The sequence below is a fragment of the Alternaria arbusti genome (genome assembly GCF_024043155.1).
Source record: "Alternaria arbusti strain BMP 1465 chromosome Unknown scaffold_11, whole genome shotgun sequence".
Classification (NCBI taxonomy): Eukaryota; Fungi; Ascomycota; class Dothideomycetes; order Pleosporales; family Pleosporaceae; genus Alternaria; species Alternaria arbusti.
In genome coordinates, this window is record NW_026249951.1 from 678,493 (window position 1) to 692,330 (window position 13,838).

At 52.5% G+C, this 13,838-nt stretch overlaps 4 protein-coding genes across 4 annotated transcripts; 2 read left to right on the forward strand and 2 right to left on the reverse strand.

Annotated features, from left to right (window-relative positions):
* Nucleotides 1–904: 904 nt before the first annotated feature.
* J4E86_007861 (uncharacterized protein) lies at nucleotides 905–1,995 on the reverse strand (the record flags this gene model as incomplete). Its single annotated transcript, XM_051448376.1, has 4 exons — nucleotides 905–1,480; nucleotides 1,529–1,798; nucleotides 1,871–1,922; nucleotides 1,970–1,995. The coding sequence occupies 4 exons, from the start codon at nucleotides 1,993–1,995 to the stop codon at nucleotides 905–907; spliced, it is 924 nt and encodes a 307-aa protein (XP_051300643.1).
* Nucleotides 1,996–3,324: 1,329 nt separating this feature from the next.
* On the forward strand, nucleotides 3,325–4,770 carry J4E86_007862 (uncharacterized protein; the record flags this gene model as incomplete). The annotated part of the gene is made up of 1 exon (XM_051448377.1): nucleotides 3,325–4,770. One exon carries the CDS (start codon nucleotides 3,325–3,327, stop codon nucleotides 4,768–4,770), a length of 1,446 nt encoding a protein of 481 aa, XP_051300644.1.
* A 1,628-nt stretch (nucleotides 4,771–6,398) lies between these two features.
* Nucleotides 6,399–9,118, forward strand: J4E86_007863 (uncharacterized protein; the record flags this gene model as incomplete). Its single annotated transcript, XM_051448378.1, has 3 exons — nucleotides 6,399–6,810; nucleotides 6,949–8,943; nucleotides 9,006–9,118. The coding sequence occupies 3 exons, from the start codon at nucleotides 6,399–6,401 to the stop codon at nucleotides 9,116–9,118; spliced, it is 2,520 nt and encodes an 839-aa protein (XP_051300645.1).
* Nucleotides 9,119–10,652: 1,534 nt separating this feature from the next.
* J4E86_007864 (uncharacterized protein) lies at nucleotides 10,653–13,512 on the reverse strand (the record flags this gene model as incomplete). Its single annotated transcript, XM_051448379.1, is given in 3 exon segments — nucleotides 10,653–12,711; nucleotides 12,727–13,123; nucleotides 13,215–13,512. 3 exon segments carry the CDS (start codon nucleotides 13,510–13,512, stop codon nucleotides 10,653–10,655), a joined length of 2,754 nt encoding a protein of 917 aa, XP_051300646.1.
* Nucleotides 13,513–13,838: the final 326 nt, after the last annotated feature.

A 13,838-nucleotide genomic window follows, 5' to 3' on the forward strand; every position in this document is an offset into this window, starting at 1 on the left:
TTTCGATATGCGACATGGTTCGCACGACCTGCGCGTCACGATTAGCCACCCGTGGGTATCTGACTGTCGAATTCACCAACCTGGGCTTCCCGTTCCTTCGCAGCATACTAGATGATTCTCCGAATAGTGTAAGATTAGTGCGAAAGAACTGTTCCGCACCTAAACTTACGTATCTCCTACATACAGAAGCAGAACCTCGTCGGAGTATTTCTTCAATGTTCCGGCGAAACGGCCCCGCAGCTTGCTAATCCCAAGTAGGTCTAGATCACATCGCTTCACACCCCATAGTCTCTCTCGCCATTGGATGAGGTTGCTGATAAGCGGGAGCCTACTGGTGATGTACATGATCCTTACTGGAAACAGCTAATGACACGGAATATTCGGAGTGAAAGAATGTCACCAGCCACACAAATTGCAGAACGCTCACCTGGGCAGTCATCAGGTGCATTCATTAGAATCCGCTCTGGAGGTGTTCGCTGATTTCTGCGTGAACAGGCTGATTGAGTACAGGTAAAGATTGAGCGATGAGCGACACTGGATTACTCGTATTGGATATGTGAAGGACTGCTGACACGCAGTGCGGAGTTCTCGACGCCGATGATCTAGCGCGAACTTCGGACATCGACTCCGTCGAAGGCTCGGCGTCAGAAGTTGTATCTGACATTCTGTGGCAAGTCTTTTCCGAGCAAATAAACGCCATTCGCTATGTATGCTGGTTCTCGGTGTTAAGTTTAAAAAGAACGCCCCAGGCGCCAACGCTGAACAATGCTAGAGTAAGCTTGCTACCAATCCACAAGCGTGTACATCTTCGCATGTTTGGGTATAATGCATAGCCATAATCACTGCCACCATCTTGCCTCTCAGCTCGCTACACGTGGTTGAGAAGGGACCATAATCGCCACCATCAATGTCCCTTTCTGAGGCTCCTGAGACTACTCCTGGGCAATCTCTTGGGATCTTCCCCTTCGACTATGACCTTCGTAGTGACGCGTATATTCTGCTCCTCTTCGCTCTCACCGAGATTGCTCATTGGGTACAGCTCGTCCTGGCTCCCTGTTCTTACATCATCTTCCTCGCCATGAGTGCTCAGTTTGCTACCCTTTGTCACACGACTAGCGTTCCCTAAAGAACGGCCCTTGGATCCAGGGGTAGCAATGCCAAAGTGGTATCCCTCAGTGGAACTCTGCTCTTTTCTCGATACCCTTGCGCGGTAGAAGCCGTACATTCCAGGCATATTGGCGGTGATGATCGCTACCGCGAATTCGATAGACGTGACGATCGTGACGGAGCCGAAGATGTACGACACATCTTTCGTGTTTGCGAGTTGCCACAGGACGATGAAGCGAAGAAGCGAAATCATAATCGTGCAGCCTCCAAGGGTAAAGACGCACATCAGACCGATTCGGCGGCGGACCGTAGTTTGTACGTTCCACAGAGGGTAGATCGGGAGGAGGTAAATCACTACGTCCATGAAGACGTTCTGCATAGTGTCAGTGGAGAGTAGTCTGACAGGTGACGAGCGACTTACAGCAACGGAGGGCAAGTAGTATGATAGACCAGAGGAAATGCAGACAGCGTTCGGATAAAGTTCTGGGGTGAAAAAGGCTTGGATGGGGATACATTGCAGGCCGTAGAAAATCCATGTGCCGCCCGTCTGCAAACCGACCAGGATCATAGTGGTTATTACCGCGATCCTAAAACCTGGTGTGACCTCGAGTGTGCGGCGATAGAAGAAGAGGAACGACATCTTTATGAAGAACTGTAGAAGAAGATAGTAGAACTCTTCTGCGAAGAGATACTGCCTTGTGTGTTAATATGTATGACCAAGCGAGCGAAAGCGTGCATTACACGTAAGACTGCCATAACGTACAGTGCTGATTTTCTTGAGGTTTTCAGGCTTAACACGAGGGTCGGTAACGTGCCTAGAAAAACAGTTGGAAAACTTCTCTCCAGAAAGTGTCAAACTTACAGCCCGCCGCCTAAGATGGTCCACATCCAAGCGATATACTGCTGCCCGATGAACAAGATCTGTCTCTGGGTCAGTCACAGCACGGCTCAGAAACAGGGTAGGTTTAACACTCACAGTTCCAACCAGCATGAACCAGTCGTCTGTACCAAAAGGCTTTCGTATAAAAGCTCGAGTGTAAAGCCGGATAGCAGATGATATCAAGCCCATTATGAAGAATGGAACTGTGGTGATCCAAACAATGGGTTGAATGTTATCGTACACCACCAAATTCACATTATCTCCGGCTCTTCGGACAAAATCCATAGTGGGCAGTGAACAGTACGTGAAAACTCCAAACGGTATGCACTTCTTCTCAACAAATATCAAAAGATCGCGAGTACTTCGTCCGGCCGCAATAAGTCGAAGTGCTGCGAGTGAGTAAAGAGTAACCCCTTACAAAACGGGGAAAGGTATGTGTCGATGTACGCGACGCAGGAACCATTTGATTTTTGCAGCATGTGCCCAATGAAACGGTGCGTGAGTCGGCATGAAGAAGCGCTCCCGATCCTTGTCATGAAGTCGGCCCTATGTCGTTGAAGTTCGCGACTCGTTACTAGGACGAGTATCGGGTGGGGGTTGCCAACGGTCCAAACATGCGGTAGCGACATTCGGTCCTGATGAGGAGACTCCTTTGGGCACGAACGTGCGGCGTGACGCAGAGTGATAAGCGGTGGCATTACCACGGTGTTCTTCAAAACTGATGTTATCTCCCTATCGCGACTTACGTTATAGGCAGTCCGCGAGCTACCCTTAAGGCTTAACTGTAATACCTTGTTGTGTCCTGATCAACTAGAAGTAGACTTTATACTTGTCTCCTTATGTATGCGCAAATGGTATATGGGTAGTGGAACGCGAACACTTCGGAAGTATTGTGCATTGCCCTAGTCAAAATCTGGGGTTGGACTCCACGGAAGTCTGCATGAGGTGAGATATGCTTTCATTCAAGCTCGCGCCGCGCCGTTGCCGCTTGCCGCGCCTAGATTCCGCACGCACTCACCATGCTTCCTGCGAGACATTAGACTGTCCTGGCGAGACCGTACAAGAGTGAGTCAGGAACGGCACTTTATCGGATGTAGAACTGCAGGTTTTCCGACCGAAGTAACGCCTCACAAACAGTTCATGATTGGCGCACTGGTTAAAATGAACCTTGCCATCTCCACAGTGCAAGGCGCGCAACGTCGGGGCTTTGATGTGATCAGCTGCTGAAATTCTCCGTCCTCAAGGGTCGTGGTTTTAAGCGAAATCCTTCTGTCTCTTATTCATTGCATTTTTCTGGAGCTTCTCGGCCTCAACCACGTTTTACCCCAGCAAGCAGCATGTCCGCGAAAGAGCTTAGGATCCGCCCAGCAGGTTGGGAGAGCGCTCCTGCAGAGGAGGACTTCGCTCTCTCCGATATGGACCACACCATGCCGAAGATCTATGTGCAGATAGTGGAGGTGTTCCAGCTCGCGCCACATGTTGAAAAGGCCAAGGTCGTGGATAGCATGACCAAGGGTCTCGAAGTCACATTGAGCCAGTTCCCAATTCTCGCCGGCGGCTTGAAGATGGACGCGGACAATGGACGGCTGTGGGTGACGAAGAAAAAGGACAGCGAAGTCAGTCTGTTTGTGCAGAACCTGGAGGAAACGTTTCTTTCGTTTGAAGAGCTGGATAGGACCGATTTCCCGGCCGCGACGTTCAAGGGACACAGGTTGTTGCCCAAGGCGGTGACAGAGAAACAACTGTTCTCGCCGCTCGGGGACAATCAGGAAGACGATCTCCTCATTTCTACGTTTCAGATAAATTTCATCAAAGGCGGTCTCGTCCTCGGTGTTGCTATCCATCACAACTGTTCCGACGGCCCGGGATGCGACGGCTTCCTTACCACTTGGGCGCAGAACTCTGCAGCGGTGGCCAATGGAACTTCCTTCCAGATAGTCCCCAAGGAAACCATGGACCGATCGCGTCTCAGTGCAAAGAAGCCAGATGCTGCGCGGTGGAAGGAACTCGACCACAAGTTCCCCGTACTTAAGGATGGCGGGGGTCCGCCTCCTCCACCGCCAGCCGACTTCAAGATGCCCGAGTTGGCTATTCGAATGTGGCATTTTCCTAAGAGTAAGACGGAGGAACTCAAGTCTCGAGCCATGACAAAGACAGGAGACAGTTGGATCTCGACTTACGATGCAATCATGTCCATCCTCTGGAAGAGTATCACACGGTCCAAGCTTGAGCTTCTCCACCCTGATCTTGGCAAGGAGGTCATCCTAGTCCATGCACTCAATACACGAAAGGTGTTGGACCCGCCTCTGCCGGAAACGATGATGGGCAATGCGGTTGCGCTTCCCCGCACCGAGCCGATCAAGATATCTGAACTTCTTGCTGAAGACAACCTTCCCAGCATTGCGCAAAGAGTGCGGAACTCGATCAAGACAATTACTCCGCAATACGTCGCTGAGCTTCCCGAGTGGATCGCGGGGCTCAACGATAGGCGGTGGATCAACATCAACATGAGTTCCTTCCTAGGCATGGACCTGGCAGGTACGAGTTGGCAAGGCATGAATGTGTACCAGAAACATGATTTTGGTTTCGGTGTCGCGAGAGCCATTCGCTTTCCCGATCCTCAATTTGAAGGCTATGTTTTCGTGTACCCGAGCAGGGCCGGTGTCAAGGCGAATGCTGTTGACGAGGGTATCGAGGTATGCGTGTGTTTGGAAAGAGGATGCCACGATCGGATGATGAAGGATGAGGAGCTGCTGCGATATGCACAGCCTCGTGGCAACTAGGTGCGACATGGCCCGGCCTGTGCTGTATGTCATGACTTTCCACAAGATTAGAGTGTGCTTGAACATTTGCACGTTGTCGCGAAAATTCATATCCAGTGTCTCTCCTGCTTACCAATTGCCCTGTTACCCAGCAGCATACTCCCATGACGTCACACAATGCAATGTGGTAGCACCGTCGACCGAGGGTTTCCTGGGTTGAGCGCTTTTCAAGCGCCTTGTCGATTGTCTCGAGCAGAATAAGTGAAGCAGCAGCCACCCGGCAAGTGGCGCCGGTTGCACACCGCGGTCGCTCGAACTCACTGTGGGATCCGAGCAAGGTGCGCAATTAGTCGGAAGGTCAGGTTGAACGTAACGACGATAAGAATCAAACTGCGCCACAGTAGGCGCGGTGGTGCTGTCTCGTGGCCAAACCCGGCTGTACGAAAATCGTGCTCCTCACAGTGCTGCGCCCTAAGCTGGAGTGGGCATAGTGTCTGCCCAGGTCGATTGGAGGCAGGACACGATGGCGCCTGCCAGGTCTACGAGCGCGCGCAAAGCAGCAAGCCTGAACGATGATCAAAGACGTTCTTCGTGCCAGCTCTTGCTTCACACTGCTGCCACCCCTCCGTCTTTCACATAGCGCACTTCTGCCAGAGACGCAAGCCAACGACGTCGAGCGACATATGACGCGCGACAGCCGCCACATGATCCGGCTTACCTTACCGTCCGCCACTGTGCGCTGGCATTCGACAAGCCCTCTTACACAGAACGCTCACATCCCATGGATGCGCGCAACCGGGTGGAAACAACGGTATGACCTATTGCCGGATGGAAACGATTGGGTTGCGCGCCCGCACATATGTCACTGCCCGCAGCATGAGCTGGCAGCTCGTCTACCGGTCAACATCGCAGAGCCGCACTAGATCGTAATTTGCAGTTGCTCAACCAGCCATCCCCTTCAGTGCAACCTTCATTCGTCCCCCCAAGGCTGCATTTGATGAAGTATGGCTTAGCGAACAAGGCGCAGGCTGTGCATTGCATAAGTCATGCCTGAGGCACATCGAGGCGGCTGGGGACGACTCCATGTGTTTCAGGACATGGCTCCCGCGACGAGCAAAAATCGCGACCAAAACGTGCAAAATGGGACGCGACCAGCCACTTTGACGACGGAATCTCGACCTCAAACCATCGGTGATTTGCAGCGCAGCGCGAAGGCAGCGCGAATGTTGGTTGTGGTTTGGTGCGATCTAAAAGCTGTGCGGATGCATGCAGCTAAGCCAATAGCTTGCATTTGCCGGTTGTCCTTCACCGGTCCTCGCGGGGCAGCGTAAGATGGGCGGGAATGCCACCAGACTAATCGCCATCTGAACTTCTGACAATCAGCCGCTCTGAGACAGATTCTTCTTGCGCGTCCTCCTCGAGTAGTGTTGGACGTCCCCCATTCTGGTCAGACCCTTCGCGCGTGCCGTTCCCTGTTGCGCATCGCTGTTCTGCGCGGGTACGAGCCGTTGTCTTCCCGTCTTCACCATCTCCAGTCCGTGGCTCGAGCGCTGGGTCATCATCCCACAACAGGATTCTCATAGCCGTCTGATGCGCAAGGTCTAGGAAGACCCTAACTTCTGTCTGGCCCCGGCCGCCACTTGCGCATCATGTCGACATACTCACAGCACTACCAGACCTACCAGGACCAGCCGCTTTTCATCGATCCGCATGCATTTGTCTATGGTCAATATGACAGCCGGCGGTCGAAAACACCAACAGATTCCCTGATCAACCATACTGGACTCTCGCCTGGCCCGCTTGCGACCCCACCGCCTGCGAGCCGCGGTCTGCCGCAACAACCAGAACTGCCCCAAGACCAGCCACCCGAGTATATGCAATGGGAGATTGACAGCTCTTCGACCTCTCCCACGTCTGTAAGGACGCCAGAAGGCTCATCATTTGAGGGAGACATGATCGATTACACGCCTAACTACCACCATAACGGCAATACCATGTCATCACACAGCTCACACCACTCCATACCCGGGGTGGATTCTGGCATGTTGTTCAGCGATCAAGGTTTGTCATCTTGACATAGCTCAGCCGTATCCGCTGACACCCGCATAGCAGTCCAGGCGGCGTTTAACGCTACAATGGCTGAGACGCAGCGGTATCAACAGCAGTATACTATGCAGACCCAACCATCACACCACGTAGCACCGGCACATCCTCAAACCAACATGTACAATCAGAACTATACTACCCAGCCACCTCGCCATGACCCTTGGAATGGACAAGCACCTTCGCGGTCCTCAATGGTCCCTCGATCCGGCCATGTCGTTTTCGACCCTGCGAGCGATCCGATCAATTACTCGGACTATCTGGTGGATGTGGACTCGTGGGCAGCGCAATATACAGACCCTTCCTCCCTGATCTCACCTAGCGAACCCACGACATCATTCCAAGGTGAACTATACTTCACCCAAGGCCAAAATCTTCCTCATCGCCCGTTCGACCATGTGCCAAGAACACAACTTCCGACTCATCAGTCCATAGAGATGCAGTTCACGCGCGCATCACCACCACCCGACCAGCAAAACTTTGTCAACTACAACGCATCATCTAGTCTCTTCACGGATACTTACATCACCAGCAACCAATTTCCCGCCCCACCATCGACGGCCTCATCGACGGGCTACCACCCAAGGTCTCCGTATCAGCCAGAAGTTAGCCCTTCCGCACCCAGTCCGGGGAGCTCCGATGGCGTATACTCATCTTATCAACATTCGGACTCTGAGATGATCTTCGACCAGTATCAGACACAGCAATACACCCATCTGCAACAACTGCCGCAGCTACAGCAACCACACCAACCTTCTATCAAGATGGACTATTCCACAGTCAGCGCTGTACCTGAACTGAGTTTCGATGCATCTCCTGAGCCAGAGTCATCGCAGAGTGCAGCACAGAAAGCACTGGCAGCAAAGTCTGGTGGCAGAGCGTTGGGCACTCATCTCGAGCCGACTGTTGCCAAAGCAGCGCATGATATGCGTAAGATTGTGGCATGCTGGCATTGTGTTTTGCAGAGGGACAAGTGTGGGCCGGGCGATATCTGCGAGCGTTGCTTCAAGCGATCTCAGCGACCGAATGCTGATTGCGGCCTTGGATGTAATCGGCTGAAGCTCATCGATTTGTCGCCATACTTCCTTCCTTCTCTGGTTACGCAAATGCATGAGGACGCAAACCTCACGCATTTCGTGACTCAGTACATCCAACAATGGGGAAGTGTCGAATTAACCGTCATGATGACATGCGGCCAAGACAATATGCCTCGGATGCCAGTGAAGGTGTACGAGTTCATCCCCCGTGGCGACGCGTTGCTAGTGCAAATCCAGTACAAGACGGATCCTGTCACACACACGAGAGTCGCTATCCAGAAGCAAAGCCCAGCACTAGGCATGGTGCACATCAACCACAACGAAGAGAAGAAGTACGACAGGTATATCACCGAGATTGTCGACCATCACCTCGACGCCTTTGGCGAGCTTTGCTGGATGGAAGATGACAATGACTTCCAACAGAAGCTCTTCAAGCTGATGACGCGCGTGAAGCCAAAGTCGGACGACGAGGCAAAGCTACTCCGTGAAATCTTCCGCCTTATCGTGGTCACGTTCATCATGTCACACACACTCACCATCGCCGAGGAAACGAAAGCCGCAACACTGTCACGCATGCACTCGTACAGCGGTCACAACTCTTACGTCGAGAACTACACATCGCCGCGCATGACCAACCGACAGCTCAAATACTTCTTCTCTCGTCTGCAACGCTCAATTCAGACTACTGTTCTGAACAAGCTTCAGCAAATCTTCAAATCTTCCAAGGGCTGCGATAAGTGGCTTGCCGCTTTTGTCGCGGTGCTAGGTATGTGCATGGCGCTTGAAGACCAGCAAAAGACCATTCACCTAGTCATGTCTACCAAGGCTACTACAGAGCGCTTAGACCTGAGAGACGCGCAGAGCCAGGCGGATATCGCGTGTCGTGAGATTGATCAGCGGATGCACTTCGTGCAGCAGATATTCCGATGGAAGTACAACCGCAAGCATAACCCAATGCGCGACGCAGATCACGACTGGGAAAAGGAGGTGGGCTTCGGAGATGCGAGCAGTGTCAACTTCGTGAGGCAAGTTGCGCAGTTGGTCAAGGAGAACAGTAAGTCGATACCATCACATTACTTGGATGTTGCGAGAGAGGTCTTGCTAATGACAACCCAGTTGATTTCCTGCAACAACGGCAGCAGGTCAGCATCTCAGCCGACAACCAGACGAAATATACGTCACGTCTTGTGGGACAGTTCTTGCTTTCCTTCTGGCTTCCTAGCGTGTAGAGCGCTTTGGCTGATCAAAGCTTGAAACACCATCACAAGTCCGCTACCGAGCAACGCCCTCGTCTGCAGCATTCGCATGAGCGTGTCGCTCCGACGCTCTTTTCACGACATAATGTATAACGATCGTTTCCCTCATTCTCTATTCCAGCGTTAGAGTCTTTGCATTTAGGCCACGCTGACCAGCTATTTCACGCAACAAAAAATACGTTGAAGGGTCAGTTGTTCAGTAACAATCTCGATCTACGACTTCATGATCTTCATTCACATTCTTGGCTTTGCGAAACATTAGCCACTTATTTTTATACCCTTTGGTTTCGTCACGGATGTCTTATTCCATTCTTGTTTGGAGATGCGATGGCTTCATCCCTCTAAAGTAGAACGATGCGTTATTTAGTCTAATGGAATTCCTCGCTTGTATCAATCTTGTTGACGATCAGCGTGCATGATGTGAGGGGCATGGATGTGAGTTTTCCGTAAGCACCACACGGCAAGGCGAGGCAAGGCGAGGCAAAGTCTAGAGGGAACACCCTCGTTGAGCATACCCCATTCCGTGATCACGGACAAGGTTAACCCATATGTCCCTGTGCCGACTCCCGACCGGGTGAGAGTCAATTAAGGTTTGCGCATCATCCGCAGCTGATTTCCCCACTAAGCATCTTAGTACTTTGGACGACGACCCGCGACGGATGTGGCGCAAATGCGATCGCCGATTGAGTTCTGCCTACGTTTCTAGGCCTATACTAAGATAACGCATTCTGGTACTTGTGTGTAGTCACGAGCTCAAAAGCTTTTAGTCTATCAAGCCTCAACTCCCGCGTTTGGGACTAATGATAAGGTTTCGTGTGTACCGAGGGCCTGGAATGTGGGTCCAGAGATGAGGGTGTGAGCAAGGCGAGTGTGGCGGACTAAAGGATTTTGTTCAATGCAGGGCAATAAGTTCAGACTAGGGCTGCCTGAGTGAGGAGGTATTCGGACCGAAGCGTGATTTTGATTATGACATGGTGTGTAGAAGAGGGGTATTGAGTGGGTGAACGCAATAGTTGGAAAGGTCGATGTGAGTATCAAGAAGGAAAAACGATCATGTGGATGTAAAGTATGTATAAATGTATTGAGACGAATGATACACAAAAGCGCAGCTCCAGGAAACAAGAAGATTACTACCGATTGAGTAGTCAAGTGCGCTCCGTGTCGTGTAAAACCAAAGAAAAGGATGCTAAATGACAGGTGGTATACCGAGAACGCCAATGCAACCATGCCCAAGCCTCCCAACCAGCATTACTTCCATGACGAGAAAGAAAAGGCAAGTGGTAATACGAACCCTTCCGTTATGCATGTAACAGCTCACTAGAAGCTTGACTGCAATCGTCCGGAACGTCGTCGTCGTCATCACTACTCTTCAGATCTCCTTTCTCAAGCTCGATGCTCATCCAGCGCCAGTCAGAGATTGAGAAACTCTTCTTGTTACTATTGCGGCTAGTCAGCTCTCTTCCTGCCGCAAAGTAACAAGAGGGAGAAAGCAGTGGTGGATTACCTACTACCTGGCCTTTGAGACGTTGGCCTTCGGACTGCTGGACGCATTCGGGAAGAGGAGCGCAAGGCCCTCTTCCCAGCCCCTCTCAGTGACAATGTCAATAACGGCGCGGCCGGATTCGTCGAGTAGTTGAAGGTCAACGGTGCCACCCATGTCGATCAGAAGCTTGAGGATCTCAGCATCGCCGTTCTCGACGGCTTGCAGAATAGCATTCCAGCCGCGGTGCATCTTGTTGATGTCCGCGCCGCGTGTGAGCAACATCTGGATGATCTCTGTGTCGCCTGAGTAGCGGCGGAGGGCTTTGACAATGGGCAAGTGCTCGCCAGGGGCGTTGGGGTCGGCATTCGCGACGTCGAGAAGGTAGCGAACAATGACCTTGCGTTCTTCGCGAATGGCCGTTGTGAGTGGAGAGAAGACACCGCAGTTCTTGTCTTCGACGCTAACGCCTGCTGCGAGGAGAAGCTTGATGCTTTCGAGTTGATTGGCTACAACAGCCATCTCGACGACACCACGGAAGGCACGTGGGTTGGGGGTTGCGGCAAGGAGTTTCTTGAGAATGGTGGGGCGCTTGACAGCCATGCATAGAGGCCAATCCTTGCCACGGATGGCTGGGTCTGCGCCGCGAGAGAGAAGGATATCGACAAGCTCGCCGTGATCGTCGTTGATGGCGGTGGTAAGCGGTGTGCATCCGTCCGGTGTGCGGTCGTTGGGGTTGACACCCTGATCGAGCAGGTAAATCATCGCGTCCTTGTCGTTAAACTTGACAGCCGTTTCGATAATACCCTTGGGCTTGTTAAGGTCTGCGCCAGCGGCAACCAGTTGCGGGAGGAAATGCGTGCGCTTGTGTGTGATACACTTGAAGGCCGGGTACTCCGCAGCGTTGAAGTTGGGGTCTGCGCCATGCTCTAGCAGATAAGTGACGATCTCCGGGCTGTTGTCACGAATAGCTGAGCAGAGTGGTGTGTAGACTCCGTCTTTCCGCAGGTTGGGTGATACACCAGCTTCCATGAGGATCTTGATGGAATCCAGCTTCTTAAGACTAGAAGCCAATTCCATGACACCTGGTGTCTTCTTGGTGTCAGCACCGCGAGAAAGCAGCAGCTGAAGAGCTTTTGGCTTGTAGGTGGATGGCCAGAGCGGGTGCTTAGGGCCCGGAAGGTTGGGATTCGCTCCGTGGTCGAGCAACACAGTCATGAGATCTACACGGTTCGCCTGAATAGCCTGGAAGAGGGCCGTTGTACCTTCTCCATTCTTTGCGTTGGCATCGCCATCCGCGCTCAGGAGCATTTCAACACACTTGGGCGAAGTGGTCTTGTTCATGGCTGATACGAGTGCCGTAGAACCATTTTCCATAATGAAGCCAGCATCGCCGCCATTGGCGAGGTACAATTGAACGAGATCAATAGAGTTCTGAGACGCAGCCAGCGCTAGAGGTGATTCGGAATCGGGGCCGGCGGACAGGTTAGGATCAGCGCCATGCTTTAGTAGTGTCTTCGCGCATTCGAGACATTGGGCACGAGTGGCGGCGAACAAGGGTGTGACACCTTCGCGGTCGAAACCGTTCGCATCCGCACCATATCGTAGAAGCAGCGTGATACTCTCCACGTCTTGATTTTGGGCAGCGACGCGAAGCATTGCTGACTCCATGTGAGGTTCTGCTTTAGCACCGCCGTCAAGGAGCTGCTCGAGCATCCGGTGCCTCCTCTGTTCGACAGCGTTGAAGAGTGCTGCCTTGCCACCAACATTCTTGGAGCCTCCACTTTGGCGTGGCGCCCAGTGCGGCGATGTGATGGCAGAATCCACCTTGGATGAAGAGTGATGATCGTCCATGTAGCGCTCGCTGACATTGAGACTGTGCAATTTCTCCTCCATGGTGGGCGACCGGGTAGAGGAGTGAGATGCGACATCCTCGTACACCGGATCCTCGTGATACCGAACATTCTGATGGTACATTGTGTCCCTGGTTGATTCACTGGAACGAGCGCTGGCTGGTGCGCGCCAGTTCTTGTGAAGATCAACGATTCCTGGCGAGAGGCCAGTGTCCTCGTGCCTGAAATTTGAACTGTGACTGTCATACGAGTGTCCTTCCTCATGGCGAAGTTCGTTCAGTGACGGTCTGTCCATACGGTGTGAAGGATGTGAAGGTGGTAAGAGGGGGTGGTCTCCATGATTGCTCGGAGCTTTTGTAGGTGGTGTCGGTGGAAGATCGGATGTCGGCGCTGGGTGTAGAGGTGGAAGGCTGGAAGCTTTGCTTGGGTTCAGTCGCTCCAACGCGGCAATCAGTCCGGCATATCCAATGCCCATGGAAGCATCGGCTCGCGCGTCGCCTAGTGTCCACCTGAACATAGCAGAGCTGACTTTGAGGGAGTCACGACTTCGTGACAGTGTGTGGCGCATTTTCTCGACATCTGTGTCGGCGAACATCATTCGGAACTTCATGCCAAAGCCGCCTTTGTGGTTCTCCTTGTCGACAACTGTAGCAAGTAATGCTGTCAGCAACAGTCCGCAACAACCATGCAAGCGAGGGTAATAGAAGCAGACAATCCAAGATTTGGGGAAACGTACACTTGTTGACCATTTGGGCCAAAACAGAGAACTCTTCGTTGACTTGGCGGACCCTTCTGTCAAGTTCTTGAGATACCTCGACGGGAAATCCACTTCGTGTTTTCGAAGCTTCCGTGACACCGGCCTCAATGGACCATAACACCTGACAAAGTTCGATGAACTCTCTGGCAAGTGGCTCAAAGCCATGAATAGGTGTCTTTGCTGTGCTCAGGTATTCGAGCATGCGGATTGCGATGGTGTTTCCCTGTGCGTTGACCCGCTTGCACAGATCAACCGATGTCTCTTTTGCTGGAGCCATGACAAAGATGGTAAAAATGAACGAATGCTGGGGGAATCAAAGAGACCAACGAGCGGGTCAACGAGGCTTCTTTACAGTGCACTCGAGAGCCCTGACTAGAGACTATCTGTGGCCCGCTCCAAATACCGTGGTAAGCCAGGCCGTCCGTCTGCTCTAGCCCGCATGAGCATCGAGTCAAGGAGGCGCGACCAGGCGAATCGCGTCGCGTCATAGCTCTAAGGTTGTAATGGGCGCTCGAAAGGCCCGGAATAAGGTTTAGGTTCTCGCCTTCGCCGGGCTTAGTGCCAAGAGCTGTATGGCAGCGCCCCAGGTTGTTCTAGGGATAT